The sequence below is a fragment of the Lethenteron reissneri genome, chromosome 17, assembly GCF_015708825.2.
Source record: "Lethenteron reissneri isolate LAM-NWPU_2019-01 chromosome 17, ASM1570882v1, whole genome shotgun sequence".
NCBI classification, from domain to species: Eukaryota; Metazoa; Chordata; class Hyperoartia; order Petromyzontiformes; family Petromyzontidae; genus Lethenteron; species Lethenteron reissneri.
In genome coordinates this window covers 3,686,570-3,701,167 of record NC_083795.1, presented here as the reverse complement: position 1 = coordinate 3,701,167, position 14,598 = coordinate 3,686,570, and the positions used below count along the sequence as shown (strand labels likewise).

General features: G+C 42.8%; 1 protein-coding gene across 2 annotated transcripts in view; it reads left to right on the top strand.

Moving 5' to 3' along the window:
• The first annotated feature begins 6,204 nt into the window (after positions 1–6,204).
• The window catches only part of ATRN (attractin), a 305,667-nt gene continuing 297,273 nt past the window's right edge, over positions 6,205–14,598 (top strand). For both annotated transcript variants that reach the window (XM_061552847.1, XM_061552846.1), the window contains exon 1: positions 6,205–7,456. In XM_061552847.1, coding sequence (XP_061408831.1) covers positions 6,822–7,456 — 635 coding nt within the window. In that variant the 5' untranslated portion in view covers positions 6,205–6,821. The remainder of the gene's footprint in view (positions 7,457–14,598) is intronic.

The window sequence follows — 14,598 nt, the reverse complement described above, 5'->3', positions numbered from 1 at the left end:
TTTGCATCAATCCAGTACATGCCTTCGCGCAGTAGAATTACAAACACAGCAACCCTGGCTTTGCCATTCCTCCAACACTGTTGGTGCCACCACCACCACCACCCATCGCATCAGAACATCGACAGGCAGATGCGTGCACATCTCCGTAAATAGGAAATGAAAAACCAAAATTATGGGCGACATCGTAAACCCACTGTAGTCTGCGCTATTTAAGGAGGAATAGCAAAACGACACGAAACGCTCTCCTGAAGGCCTCTCGTGGCTAGCAGACCTAACAACATTGGCATTTACCTTCTGAACATATTGCCGTACGCAAGAATGGAATTCGAATTGGACAGCAGCGTGATATTGCATTGCCTACAGTGCTGAATTGCATTAATAAAGATATTTTTTTTATTCCAAAGCCAAGTGTATTAATTAAGCAACGTATTTGGTGATGCTATTTCATTGCCACAGGTGCAGAAGCACAAATTACAAAAAAAAAACACGCAGCACGTTAATAACGATGAATTATACTTGCAGTCACGAAAGCTTTAAGTCAACATTTAACCGCCTCTACGGGGAGGGTTTCCACACAACTATTAGTTTAATTTGAAAAAAATTCTATCTACGTGACTTTACCGCAAGACCCAAATAACAATTCCTGCAGTCACGAAAGCTTTAAGGCAAGGTATGTTGTGTGTTGATTTTATTATCATATAGTAAAACACAATTATAGCACACAAAACACCAGCATTCAAAAGTGTGAAAACACCTCCTAAAACACACGTGAACTTCATCGTCATTGAGAAATTTGTAGGAATATTTGGTGGTTAAAACTTCTATTTTACACGCAATGGCTTCAAAATTCTGTTATAACAAAAACAGCTAAACCCAGATGACTTGAATGTGTACAGTAATGCTATAATGAAACCTAAAGGTGGCAAACCTGCTGTTAAATTGGTATGAAGTAAGAATTAATTGGGCTTGGATACCTAATTTTCGGTTGATCGTAAAATGTGAGATCATATGACATGACGCTTTATATTTCAAAATGCTCCACTGTAGCAATTAGGCATGTTAATAGAAAAATAAATAACGCCTCCGTCCTATACAGTATTTGTATTTCCACATAAGTATTAATTACAAATCCCATTGGCCGAATATGGCCTTCTGGATTAAATATCGCAGCAAATGTTGGATAATAGCGAATACACGTAAGAAAATGACCATTGATATGTTTGTTTTAATGAACCCAATGGCTCTAGTGCAACGCAGTGATGGCCAATATACCAAGCATTGTGATCAATTTTGATGGATATCAACAGGTTCCGAGATCCACCAGAAAGCCATGACCAACAATTACCGCCCTCGAGTTACAGGATTGATATAGACTACTAGCGCCATCTATTGGTAGAAGTACATTTAAAATATATATTCTTAGTCGATTTTCATTTGCCATCAGCCATAACCAAAATTCGTGAATGCTTATTTTAGTGTTATGATGAGTTGTCCTGAGACCCACAAAAAAAACTTTGCGATTCACCCATAGATCACGATCAATGTATTGACCATCACTGGTGTAATGGATAGGCGTTTTCTCCTGTACTGTCGTGAAGATTTATTTGAACATGTGAAACTACACTGCATTGCTTTTACAGCATATCACAAAGAGTATTTGGTGATTACAGGCCAACTCATTTTATCTGTGTCAATGTGGGGAGCCTATTTAATGGATCCTATTATCTGCAAGGTGGTCTGCAAATTTACTCAATTTATCTGCAAGAAAATGTTGTGGATAATAGCAAGTAATTGGAAACATGTGTCGCTTCTTTTATCCGCGATTTTATTTCATGGATAATTGGAGCTATGCCATATTTTCCTACAGTGGATGTCAGAATAGGGGCTGCTTAATACCCAGAAGTACATATAATTGGATGAATTTGGGTCTTGGAAACACAGCGTCTCTGTGGGTGTCTCTGTGTGCCTCGAAATGTCTGTCTCTTTGCATGTCTGTCCTTGTGTCTCTATCAGAGAGAAAGAAAGAGACTAGTCTTAAGAATGTATCTATACATGAGCATAGAATAGTCCAAATGTTAAAAACTAGCATGCAAACATTCACACGAGTAATTGGTATCGGTTTATTATTTAATTATGCAATAATTATGCAATAATTAAATCCAAAAATGTTTGCTAAGCACCAGTGTTTTTTTACAATGCATTACAGAAACTGCTTAATAATTCGAAAGGACATTTCAATTCTACTTTGCACATTTTACCAGTATGTATACAGTGCCAGGCACAAAATATAATACACTATATTTAAGGTGTGTGAATTAGCACCCAATTAAGTACAATAATATTTATTTCGCAGAATATATTTTTAACCTACACAAACCACAAAAAATTTCCGCAAGGCTCATGTTGTGGTGGCGATCGTGAGATAAACACAATTTACTGGCGCCTTTGAAATGTTTGTGTTGACTCCTAACATGAGCTTGCAGCTGAACTCAGTTTGTATGCGGTCGTGACATTGTGAAGTCAGCAACTTGAATATCTTCATCTATAGAGATGTCCAACCTTGTACAGTGGGAAGTGCCAATTGAAGCGTTTTTTATACATGCTTCTAAGCTTAGCATTTCTGTGGGCTTAGCAAAACTGTAGAATTTAAATCAGTAATGCTACGAAACTATGTACGTGTGTTTAGTGGGCATAAGCGAATCTCAAGATGTAAGAAGAAAGACGTACATTCGTTAATAAATAACAGTAGATGAAATAAAGAAGAAAACGATTGAAAGAATGGAAAATAAATCATGGGTTGTGTGTTGTTAGCAAAAACCAAGTCATGGTTGTTCGATGCTACCTTGCGGGCTATATCAGCTATTCAATATCAATTGTGAAGCATAGATGAGTTTTTTGTTATTGTTTGTGAACACTTTGTGCAGAGTTAGACTGATAACTTTAATCTAAATTGTCTTATGGTTGTTATTGTTTGACTTGCATCCCACTGGGATTTTTGCACACAGCATTGATATACGGTGCTTTTTCTGGAAGACTTTGCTGTTTTTTTCTGGATTTTTCTGTTGTGTGTAGTCACTTTAAGATGTTTCTTCTTCATATTTGTGTTTGTTGCGGTTGCGGTTGCACCCGATTCAAGAGCCGAATGGCTCACAGGGCTATACATAATAAATTAACTAAACTGAACATCTCTAAATGTGGGCAAAACAGCAATTACGTAGATTCAAAAGGCACCATCTTAAGCTTATGTGTTCTGCCAACTCCTGAACCAAATGCTTCCTCAGGCACAGTACGTTATGTACAATATGCTTTGGACAAATAGGTCACAAATCCCATGGGGCTTAATGTTTCCATTTATACACCCATGGTGAAATATATAGTATTGTATATTCACATGTATGTTGGAATTCTTTTGCACCGTACGTAGCCAGCCGTGTTAATCGGAAGTGAGTCACAAACTATGAGCACTCAACATTAGTGAGCGCCATACAACAAATACCTCACACCAATGTATGAGCAAATGGGACATCGAAATCGACATCGTGGAAATTAAAATATATATGGTGAATCGTAAAATTGTACTATAATTAAACAAAAGGGCATTAACAGTAGCATACAATCACATACTTAGGTTTTTTCGGTAAAGTCACGTAGGTAAAAATAAAAAAATTATAGAAGTAAAATAATAAATCACGACGTTTCGGAGGCAACAGAAGTCTCCGTGATGACGGAGACTTATTATTTATTTTTACCTACGTGACTTTACCGAAAAAACCTAAGAGTATGAATCCTTGCAGTCACGTAAGCTTCAAATCTACAATACAATCACATGTTAAATACACTATCTTAGAAAAATCATGTATACTACTATATAAATATGGTAATATAGAGTAGCATGTAGATTTTGGGGCAAGGCCCTTATTTATTAGTAGAAACGGCTATTGGCCAAAATGTATTATATATTTTTCTGAGAGTGTTCCTAAGAAAGTTGCTGAGGTTGTTTTGTGTCTTTATTATGTTGAGCTGTGTACCGGTAAGCTTAGCATGAGCACCCATGCAATACAATACAGCACATACATGCATGCCGCTCTTTAGTTGTGATATAGCAAGACGGTGAAGAAATACATTAATCAAGCTGGCTCCGTGCCTCCATCACTGTGGTTAAAGCTTTCACTGGTTGCCAATGTATAGTTTAAGTGACACGTGCTATATATACACACACATGACTAAAAATAGGAGTATTATTCGAAGATATTTAAGTGTAGTGGTGCAGTAGTTACCGCACTGGTCAGGGGATAGATCATGGCTAATGATGATGATCCTTTTCAGAATATGATTGATAGTCGTATACAATCGATGATACAAAACCTCTTCATAAACCCGGCTTGCTTACGTAGTTCGTTGGCCCTTACATTTTCCGTTGTTATTTTCCCAAGGGTGGTGGACCACATGGTATGGTTGGACATCATCAGAGACACAAAGCCAATGGACCTATTTAGTATTTTTCTACAAAGCAATGAAATATCTCAATCATAGAATGATGCCTCATTCTTCAATTAAAGAAACAATGAAGCATATAATGTGCACAATATTTCACTGACATAAATGCCCGCGACAGAGGCGTGGAGCCAAGGCCTGTGTCACATGAAAGCCAGGCGAGAGAGTCCTTTTATGTGTCTCTTGAAAGTCTGGGCAGATTGAATGCTGCTGTGAATGTGCAGAGGGATGATGGCGTTATCAGACATTGGGGGGGTTTGGCAAAAATAAACGGCGCCCGTCTGCGAGTTGTGCTGCGGATAATTCTTCCATGAGCTATTAGGCATGAGTTTTGACATAAAGCTTTCGTGACTGCACGAATTAATATTCTCGGGTCTTTCGGCATGGTTAGCCGATTTTACTTTACTGGACCATCTGTGAAAAAGAGCTTTACAGCTAATCGGATTCATCCAGTCTATATACACATTCCAATTCCGATCTCCCGAACCGTCAGATCGAATGGGTCGGAGTACACCCCGAATAATCATGATCTACAGCAACATACAGGCTGTTTATCATTTATACACACACACACACACCACTGATTTCGAATGGCTACCCTCTCAACGGCTGATTGATTATTGTGAAGGCAATGGCGCCACATCTTACAGAGGACAACATTGTTAAAGATTTAATACGTGCACTATACAACAGGGTGCTTCAAAATAGTTTTAACACTCAAGATGGGACTATCGTTTTTAATGGACCATGAAAACAAAATGTATGTTAATAGCTTTGCCATCATTGTCAACACGTGCCTGGAATCTTCTCCAGGTGGTCTCCAGAGCTCGAAGGGCACATTTATTGTAGTATTGTTACAAATTCTCAGAAGTGTCAACATTTTGTTGAAGCACCCTGTACTGGCACTGAGATTGGTGGGAGCCATTCAAAAGCCTTTGAAGTAAAATATTGTTTTAGAAATAATTCCTCCATATTATTTTATGTTGTTGCACTTCTTTCGCACCGTACCTAGCCGACCGTGCTAATCGGATGTGCAGGGGGGGGGGGGGAACAGCAAACTAAACACAAAAAAAGTTATTACAAAAATTTGTTTTAATTTTAGTGGGGTATCTGGGGCATTCACGGAGTAAATCGACCACTGAGATCATTGTGCAGGCACTTGGTAGATTGTTGTTGTTGTTGTGAGAGTAGGCGGTGGCATGATCGTGGCTGATGACAACCTCTCAATGGGAACGCGCTGAATTCTCACGGATTGTTAACAATTAGAGTCAACGAGAAGGGCGCCCTCTGGTCAGATGACGAACGCTTGTGTTGTGCCCCAAAAGTCGTGATTTTTTATTTTATTTCTATTATTATTTCTATTATTTTTAATATGTATTTTTATATGTATTTTTATTATTTATTTTTTATTTTTACCTACGTGACTTTACCGAAAAAAACCTAAGAGTATGCGAACCTCTGGTGTTGCCGAAGGTACCCCAGATGACTTGGCAACGACAACAATTTGCACCACCACGTGTGTGCATCATCAGCATCATCAGCAGCAACATCAGTGACCAATGTCTGTGTCAGGGGGCGCTATGGAGCTGGTGGACGAACCCCGTTTCACTTGAGCCGTGGGGGAGAGGAGGAGGAGGAGGTTGATACGGGGAGGAAGAGGAAAAGGGGGAGCGGCATGTTGAACGTGTCCCCCACCCCCCACATCTCTCACACCACCCGCCCCACGAAGCCCTCTCACGGTGGTTCCCCTCCCTCTCTGAAGTCCCCTCTCAGCATCTCCCTCCTCCTCCTCCTGCTGCTGCTCCTGCCTGCCTCCCTCCCTGCCCCCCAAGGCACCACCACCACCATCGGCAGCGGCAGAAGCGGAATCACTAAAGCGAGTCCGGCAGACGGGAAGGACCCGTAGACGTATTGGCCAAAATTACAACAACCAGAGCGACGTTAGCGGCAGATAAAGCACCGTGGTGGTTGTTGTTGTTGTTGGTAACTACTGGGGCGGGGGATGAAGACGGTGGAGGGAGGCTCAATGCGAAGCGGAGCACGACGACGATGATGCTCGTCGCTGCCGAATCTTCGAACATCCACGGACAACCACGCGGCCAGCGCCAATCTTCGCACCGCAGCGGCAGCAGCAGCAGCGGGCGACAGGCGAGAGGCGAATAAAAACCACTCCAAGCGACGTCTCGCGTTGGGTGGGAGGAGGAGGTGGGGGTAGGAGAATACTACTACTACGAGGAGGAGGAAGGAGGACTGAGTCGCAAAGCCCGCTGAGGGAACACGAAGAAGGTGGTGGTCGTGGTGGTGGTGGTAGAGAGACGCCGCTGAATATGGCGGCTCGGGCTGCGGCTCCTCTCGTGACACCGCGGGCCTCGTCGTCGTCGTCCCCCCGCGCCTCGGCAGGCGAAGGTCGTGACGCCGGGCCTCTCCGTAGTCCACCGGGAGATGGAGGAGGAGGTGGTGGTTGTGTTGGTGATGGACGTGGCCCCCAAAGTACAGCCCGCCTCCCGGGAGAAGCCTCGGCGATGGTTGGAGGTGGACGCGTTCGCGGTGCGCGTCGAGCAGCAGCAGCAGCAGCAGCTCCTCTCGTCCTCGTCCTGGGAGGTGGAGGAGAAGGAGGTCGACCGCTACTCGATGGTGGACGAGGCCGAGGAGGCGGTGTCGGTGTCAGGAGAATCCCGGCGGGTTGCGGCCACGTCTTGTGCCGCTACGCCGCTGCCTACGCCGCCCTCTGCGCCCTCCTCTGCTGCTGGGCGGGAGCAGAGGCCGGCCCGGCGGAGTGCGATCGCTGGACGTGTGTCAATGGGAGATGTGCCGACTCGTCGTCCTCTTCCTCTTCGTCGTCCTCGTCGTCGTCCTCGACGTCTTCATCGCCCACGGGAGAGCAGCAGCAGCAGCAGCCCCAGTGCGTGTGCGACCAGGGCTGGATGGGTGAGCTGTGCCAACACTGCGGAGGACGCTTCAAGTGAGTGTCCACCACCACCACCGGAGGAGCAGGAGGAGGAGGAATTGGATGAGTTCGTGAAGCTCTTTTTAGTTTTACTCTTAGGTTGTTTTCGGTAAAGTCACGTAGGTAAAAATAATAATAAGATAAAGTAAACTAATAAATGCAAGCAACTGAATTAAATCGTAGGTAAAAATAATATTAATAAAAAAATGATAAATGAAAATTACTGAATTAAATCGTAGGTAATAATAATATTAATAAAATAATAATAAATGAAAATAACTGAATTAAATCGTAGGTAAAAATAATATTAATAAAATAATGATAAATGAAAATTACTGAATTAAATCGTAGGTAATAATAATATTAATAAAATAATAATAAATGAAAATAACTGAATTAAATCGTTGGTAATAATAATAAATGAAAGTAACTAAATAAATCGTAGGTTAAAATAATAATAAAATCAAATAATAAATGTTAATACATACATTAAATCGTAGGTAAATAATAAATGAAAATAACTAAATTAAATCGTAGGTAGAAATAATAATACAATTAATAAAATAATAAATGCAAATAACTAAATGAATACGCTCTTTTTAGTTTTATTTCACGGGTGCGTTGTGAGTGGGTTCACTGCGGGCTGGCACCCCTCAATCATCTCGCACGTCCCGCTCTGAATGTCCAACGTGGATTTATTTGTTTTATAGGAATTATAAAGAGTGTTGTTACTTGGGGTTGGTCTAAGTGCATTCACGTCTGTGTGTGTACGGTGTTGTTGTGCTTTGTCTGCATTGTGTTGTGCAGAAGATAACTCAGCATTGTTGTATTTACCAATATATACATGATTCGCATCTCTGCTGGACTTAGCACGTACGGTGCTAAAGATGTTCAACATACGTGTGCGTTGCATGTTAACGTGTATATTTGTGCGAGGGTTGATGGAGGGAGACGTCGGACAATTACAGCACAATGATCAATCATTTTGACATGGACACAGACAAGTGGAGGGGGAGTGAATGGGAAGGGAACGAGACGAGAATGGGGGCGGAATGCATTGGGAAGACATTGATTGGGGTGGGGGAAATAATGGCAAAAGACATCGATAAACAGAGGGACTGGTAAGGGAGCATTGGCACAGTGGTAGAAATAGATGGTTGATGGCAAGAGACAAACAAGGAGACCGAGATAAATGAGAGGTGATGATGATGATGATGAAAGTGCCAACATTGGAGACTGGAGGGTGACAACTTCGCGATATTTGCAATGACACAGTATCTATCGCCTTGTGGCTCCAAGTTTGTTTTTAATCTTCTGTACTGGGGGCGTCTTTAGTTCTGACACTTTGGGCATTGGGCAATGTGTGCCAGAGAGAGAGATGGAGACTCAATACTGGGGGCTAGAGGACACATGTCCACCTTTATCGCCGCCACCAGCTGCATGAAATAATACGGCTGTAAGTGGTTAAAATATCTTTCTGCCAGCCTTGTTCTGTACGAATTGTCCACTGGAATACAAAATGCGCTGTTGCTCTGCATCTTGGTGGGAATTGCATCTCACCACGATAAAAAAGTGGATTTTGATGGGGCATAACACTCCACTAACTTGCACCATAATAACAACAACAACCATATTAATTATCCAGAGAACAGAGTTGTCGAAACAGAGGAACATTCCAAACAGAGGTCATTATACGCAGCAATTACCTGTACTTTAATGCCTCATTTGCTCGCCGTTTAATGTATTTACATAAAGCGACCTGACCCCTAACACTGAAACACACCACCGGGTACCCCAGTCAGACCCCTCCACCATTCCCTCCTCCTCCTCCACATCATCACACCACAACAACAACAAGTCACGAGATTACCGGCTTAAGCGTGCTCGTAGCAGATTGATACGACAAATATGTCGACGCCAGAGTTATGTCTGTGCGTTTAGACTACAGTACGTGTCTTTATCAACAACAACTGTGTTGTTGCATTATCTCCGTGAGCTGACAGACGCAACACAATAGACAACATCGCTCCCCCGCCCCCCCATGCCTTCCCTATCTTCCCATCAATCGCGTTATCCATCACTCCTCGGCGCACTGTTCCTCTCGCTTCTCGGCAGCTCCACCACACACGACACCGTCTGATAGTTCAGAGATCGTGTAGAGACGATTGCGCAACAGCAATAACTTCGACGGAGGTAAAACAACGACGAAAAATGACACGAAAGGGGGGCCTCGGAGTGCACCGCTTCGTGACGGCGGCTCCTGCCGACCCGGCGACGCGGTTACACCGCCGTGGAACTAGGCAAGGCCGTGGTCTCGACTGTGGGTGTAGGCCTCACGTGGACAGGGGGAGCGGTGGTGCAGCGATTAGAGCGCTGCGCTACGAACCCAGCTCTCGCTCACGGTCAACACCACTGACGATTGTCTGAACCGGTCCTGGGTCTCTCCTAGGTCTACTCGGCATCAAATGAGTACCTGTGCTTTGTGTAAAAGCATCGCCACTGGGGAGACAAAGGCGGCCGGGCGTGGTGCTGGCCACCTACCGCCACGTGTACCGTGCCGGCCTTCATAGGTGCTGCTACTCGCTAACAGCACTTGCTACAAGAGTCTGTTGTTTAAGGCTACACGGGGGTAATCTTTCTATTTGTTGTGTACAGGGGATAGGAATGAGTATTGGTGAGTGTGCTTTCTCCGCTCGTCCAGATTGTATTCATTTGGCACCTTTATCGTACGAGTGAAACTCCCACGGCAGTGAAATACTGTTGGAGTGGTATACATTGAAAATAGTCAGGTCTGCGCATTGTTTTACGAGTACATCACATTCTGTGCAGTACTATCATTTGTACTCTTTATAAATACTTTACAGTACTGTAGTAGCACACATTACGCAAGCTGCATATTACATTGTTACGTATACAGCAATCGCTACCATCATACGGTAACCAGTATTACAGGACATGTAAACGGTTGCAGTACCTCCTGTACACGATATACAACAAATCAAATAGATCATCACCCAATTTAACATATCGGCCTATTGGACAGAATGTTAACACGCAACAACTCGGGACCGGTTTTGCACGTCAGGGGCTCATCAGCAGACAGATGTGCTCAAGAAATGCCAGAGGTTATTGGTACGTGTGCCCCCTCTACAATACAGTACTCTTCTCCACTGCGGTGTCATCTACTCTTTTGCTTAGCACAATCTAGTGATGCATATTATACAGAATGCATGTGATTTGAACTTTTATAGAAGGCAAATGATACTAGGGTATCCGGGCATTATAGAGTGTTACATACGCGAGGTTGTTTGTCAGGAAGCAGTAGGTACAATGTAAGGGGACTGGAATGGCTGATGGCCGGTGTTTGACACTGACAACTTCTCAGGACGGTGACACGTGGCTGGGAGGCCTTCATCCAGCAGTGGATTGGACATGGCTGCGGATGAGAAGGGAATTGGCATCGGCAGTCCGCAAATATACTCAACGCTGTGTCATCACGCTCACAAATGAAGCATCTGCTTATATTGTTCACGTGGATACACAACGTATTGTGGCATTTCCTTAGCTCTCAAGTTATTGCCCACATTGTAGGCATTAATAATTTGTGGGGTATATAATAGCATACCTACCCATAAAGGTGGTTACCAGGTAAGGGTCCACGGAGCTGTATGGCTCTTTTTCAGAAGCGACCTGGCTTTCATAAATGACAGCTCAACGAAGTGGCTTATCACGTGGAAATTTAGAGCAGCCGAATACTCTAAACGCACGCTGATTCTAAATGTGGAGGCAAAAACAGGAGGATCCGGAGACAAATCCACGCGACCACGGGGAGGAGTGACACACAAACTCCAGATATACAGCAGGCGTCGGGGTCGGAATCGAAGCCCACAACACCAAGGTAGTTGACATCTCGCCACCCGCGGTACCCCGGCAACCCCTTAAATACCAGCAACATCATTAAAGAAAGAACACGGTATTTTCCCAGGTGACCTCCCACTGTCAGTCTCTCTGCCTCGAGCCTGTTAGCATGGAATTAAGGGGCAACGTTAAACCGTGCTGGGTTTGTTAAAATAAACGCGTTCTCAACACGATGCGTTTACCTTCCAACAGACACTGCTGAGCTGGTTTGTTTTGCCTTCATTAGGCTGTCAAGTATTGTTGGAGGTGTGAGTCCCATACGGGAAGGACATTGCCGTTGCGATGTATTTTTTTTGTTGTCAAACCATGTCGGCTGTGGTCAATCGTGTTCAGGATATAAGTTGCACATTGTTTATGTTGCCTCAATTGGGGCACACGTCGTGTGTGGATAATATATCAGCGATGGTGTGTGGGAACACGTCACAGGCACTGCAGAATGGCACTTGAATCTAACCTTGCTTCAGGATTTGTGTCCCTGAGCCGTATATGTGTGTTGGCTGGTATGGATCAGATGGATGATCGGTTCTGATCCCTGATGCTGGATCACAAGCCTCTCCTTGCACCGAGGTGCTGGAACATCATGTGCTTTACTGTGCTCTAACCTAATTGTCATCTTAGGTAATTATCACAAATATTTTCATTTCAGTTCTCTGCCAAATGCCCGCTCCCTGTCCGATGCCGGTGCTTTTGAGTCCTGTGCAGTACTCGTCCTTTATATTCTTTAATCTGCCCACATTGTCTTGCTCTGCATCTCCCTTTGTATAGCGCACATGCGCTGTGCCATTTTTTTTCATGCTCGCACGGATATAATTGAGCATGTGGTCATGCAGAGCATAGAAGGTAACAGTCGAAACAACACATGGCCTCTGTTAAATACTTTGGAAATGTCAAAGTTTCGCGTCAAGAGTCGCCAAAATGTAAAACCAGTTGGGCCTGTTCATGTCTTCTGCTTTAGCTGGGTGCTGAGAGATTGTCTGGACTTGATGTCACCTTATAACAGGGGACAAAAAAAACCCATAACAGTCTTTTCCAGGCATGATGCCAGCAATTTGAACACGATGCACAACCGTAACTCCGCAAGTTCTATAAGGGTTGCAATATGCAGCAAGGTAAAGGCCCGTGTTCATATTTTGTAGCACCATATGAACCTTATGGCGGTACCCCGGCTCTCGCATAATGTCCGTGATGCAGTCATTTTTCGTCTGTTGATGGTCGGCGATGGGTCAGTCGACTCATCTAGACGAGCTGTACTCACGATGCACTATTCAAAGTTGAATTTTTCGATAACTGATTTTTTATGCGAATGTTTGGCATTTCGACATCGCGGAGTGGCACTGATTTCGGATTGATTGGTACCCAAGTCGCAGAGTTGAGTAACACCCCTGGATAAAATAGTGTCCCAGAACTAAAATATGTAATTGCCTCGGCCAGTTTGCATTATTTGGTACCCCGGGGTATCGCCATAAGGATCATTTATTTATCTTTGCAATGGACGTGTTTTATATATGTGTATATTATATATACACATGTTATACTTGGAGCAAATATAGAATGTAATAATAAAAGCTCTGTCTTCACCTGAGGGCGGCTGCTTGTGTTGTGGCCGAAACGTTTTATTTTTAATATTTTATTATTTCCCTTCTACGTGACTTTACCGAAAGAACCAAGAACACTTATGTTTGTATAATTTCACTATTTTCTCATTTCTTTCCAAATAGTATTAAAGGGTTGTTCAAATTATTTTCTTTGCTTGTCATTTTTGTCATTTTATATCGTTTTTTCTTTCTCATGCATTTTGTCAGTCTGTGTTTTTACTCCCCCCCCCCCCCCACTTTCACTACTCTATAATAGAGTAGTTCTCATTGTAGTGGTGACATTGTAATAATTTCACTTCTACAGTATACAGATTGGACTATGTTAATTGTAATTAAGTCGTTTTCACTTCTATGTTGTCGAATTTGTCTTCTTCGTGTTCATTATGCCTCAGTCATTCTTGCAGTGAGAAAGGTTGGGAAAAAATGTTTAAAAAATGACAGACCCATTAGCTTCCAATCACACGTATATAAAATGTTTGTAAAGATGGAATAATGGACAATTTATATGACCAGCCAACCCCATGGATCACACATATGCTGTCAGTTATATTCCAGAGAAACTAAACAAGTGAATATCAAATACCATCCCCTATCTTTGGTAGGCTTTAAAAAGGCATTTTCTTAAATGGAAATTGAAGTTGGACATTTAAGCTCTCACAAATCAAGGCTTGAATAAAAAGTACAGAATATAGAAATTACTCAAAAACATTTCACCAACAGCTACACTGAAATGAGATACTGCTTCAACAAGGCGATTGACATTGTAGGATGTCCTCCCGAAAATCGGATTGAAATTAAGGCATAAACATGAATATAGAAAGTATTAGCCGTCTCAGATATTCCGACAACGTAGTCTTTATAACAACCATTGGCAAACCACTACAGGAGAGGAATGAAGAAGGCTGCAAAGTTGGGTTGAAGATTAATGTGAGTGAAACACAATTTCACGTGCAATAAGTTCACTTCGGCAAAGAAAAGTACACTACCGGCATTCACATGGAAGATATATTCAGCTTATGTGCAGGAGTTTGATGGATTGTGCCATCGTAAGGCTGTGTGTGACCAATGGTGTTGGCATGGGAGGCCTTCATCCAGCAGTGGATTGGATCAGGGCTGATGATATACACTTGAATATATATTTTTCAACCGGATGTTTTATTTTGCCAGTTGTGTTTCATGAGTGTTTAATATTGGTAAATTATTTATGTCGCGTGACATACCTTAGTGCTGCGTAGGGCATGTCACTTATTCCTTGACACACCCTGTGTAGGTGTACAGTCCTTGCATAATAGATAATATTTTGAATTCTATTAATGCGTAATGGCTGTATATATATTCAGGAGCTCATTTCCAATGTCGGTCTACTAGCTAGAAGAGGGCTTCAAGAGAGCGTTTGTGTAGTTTTGCTGTTCCTCCACCTGCCGAAAGTGGTTTGCTGTGGACCATATAGCAGACTACAGCGGTTTATAGCCTTTGCCTGATGATAAATTAAATAGATGCTGGTCATTCTCTAGTACGGTGATGCTGTATCTAGTAGGGCAGTGTCAGTGTAATGGCTTATAGTTTGTTCTGTGAACTACGCCGTGAATATGTAAATAACAGTCATATTGTGTTGTGCATTGAAAAAGAACATGCTCAACGTTC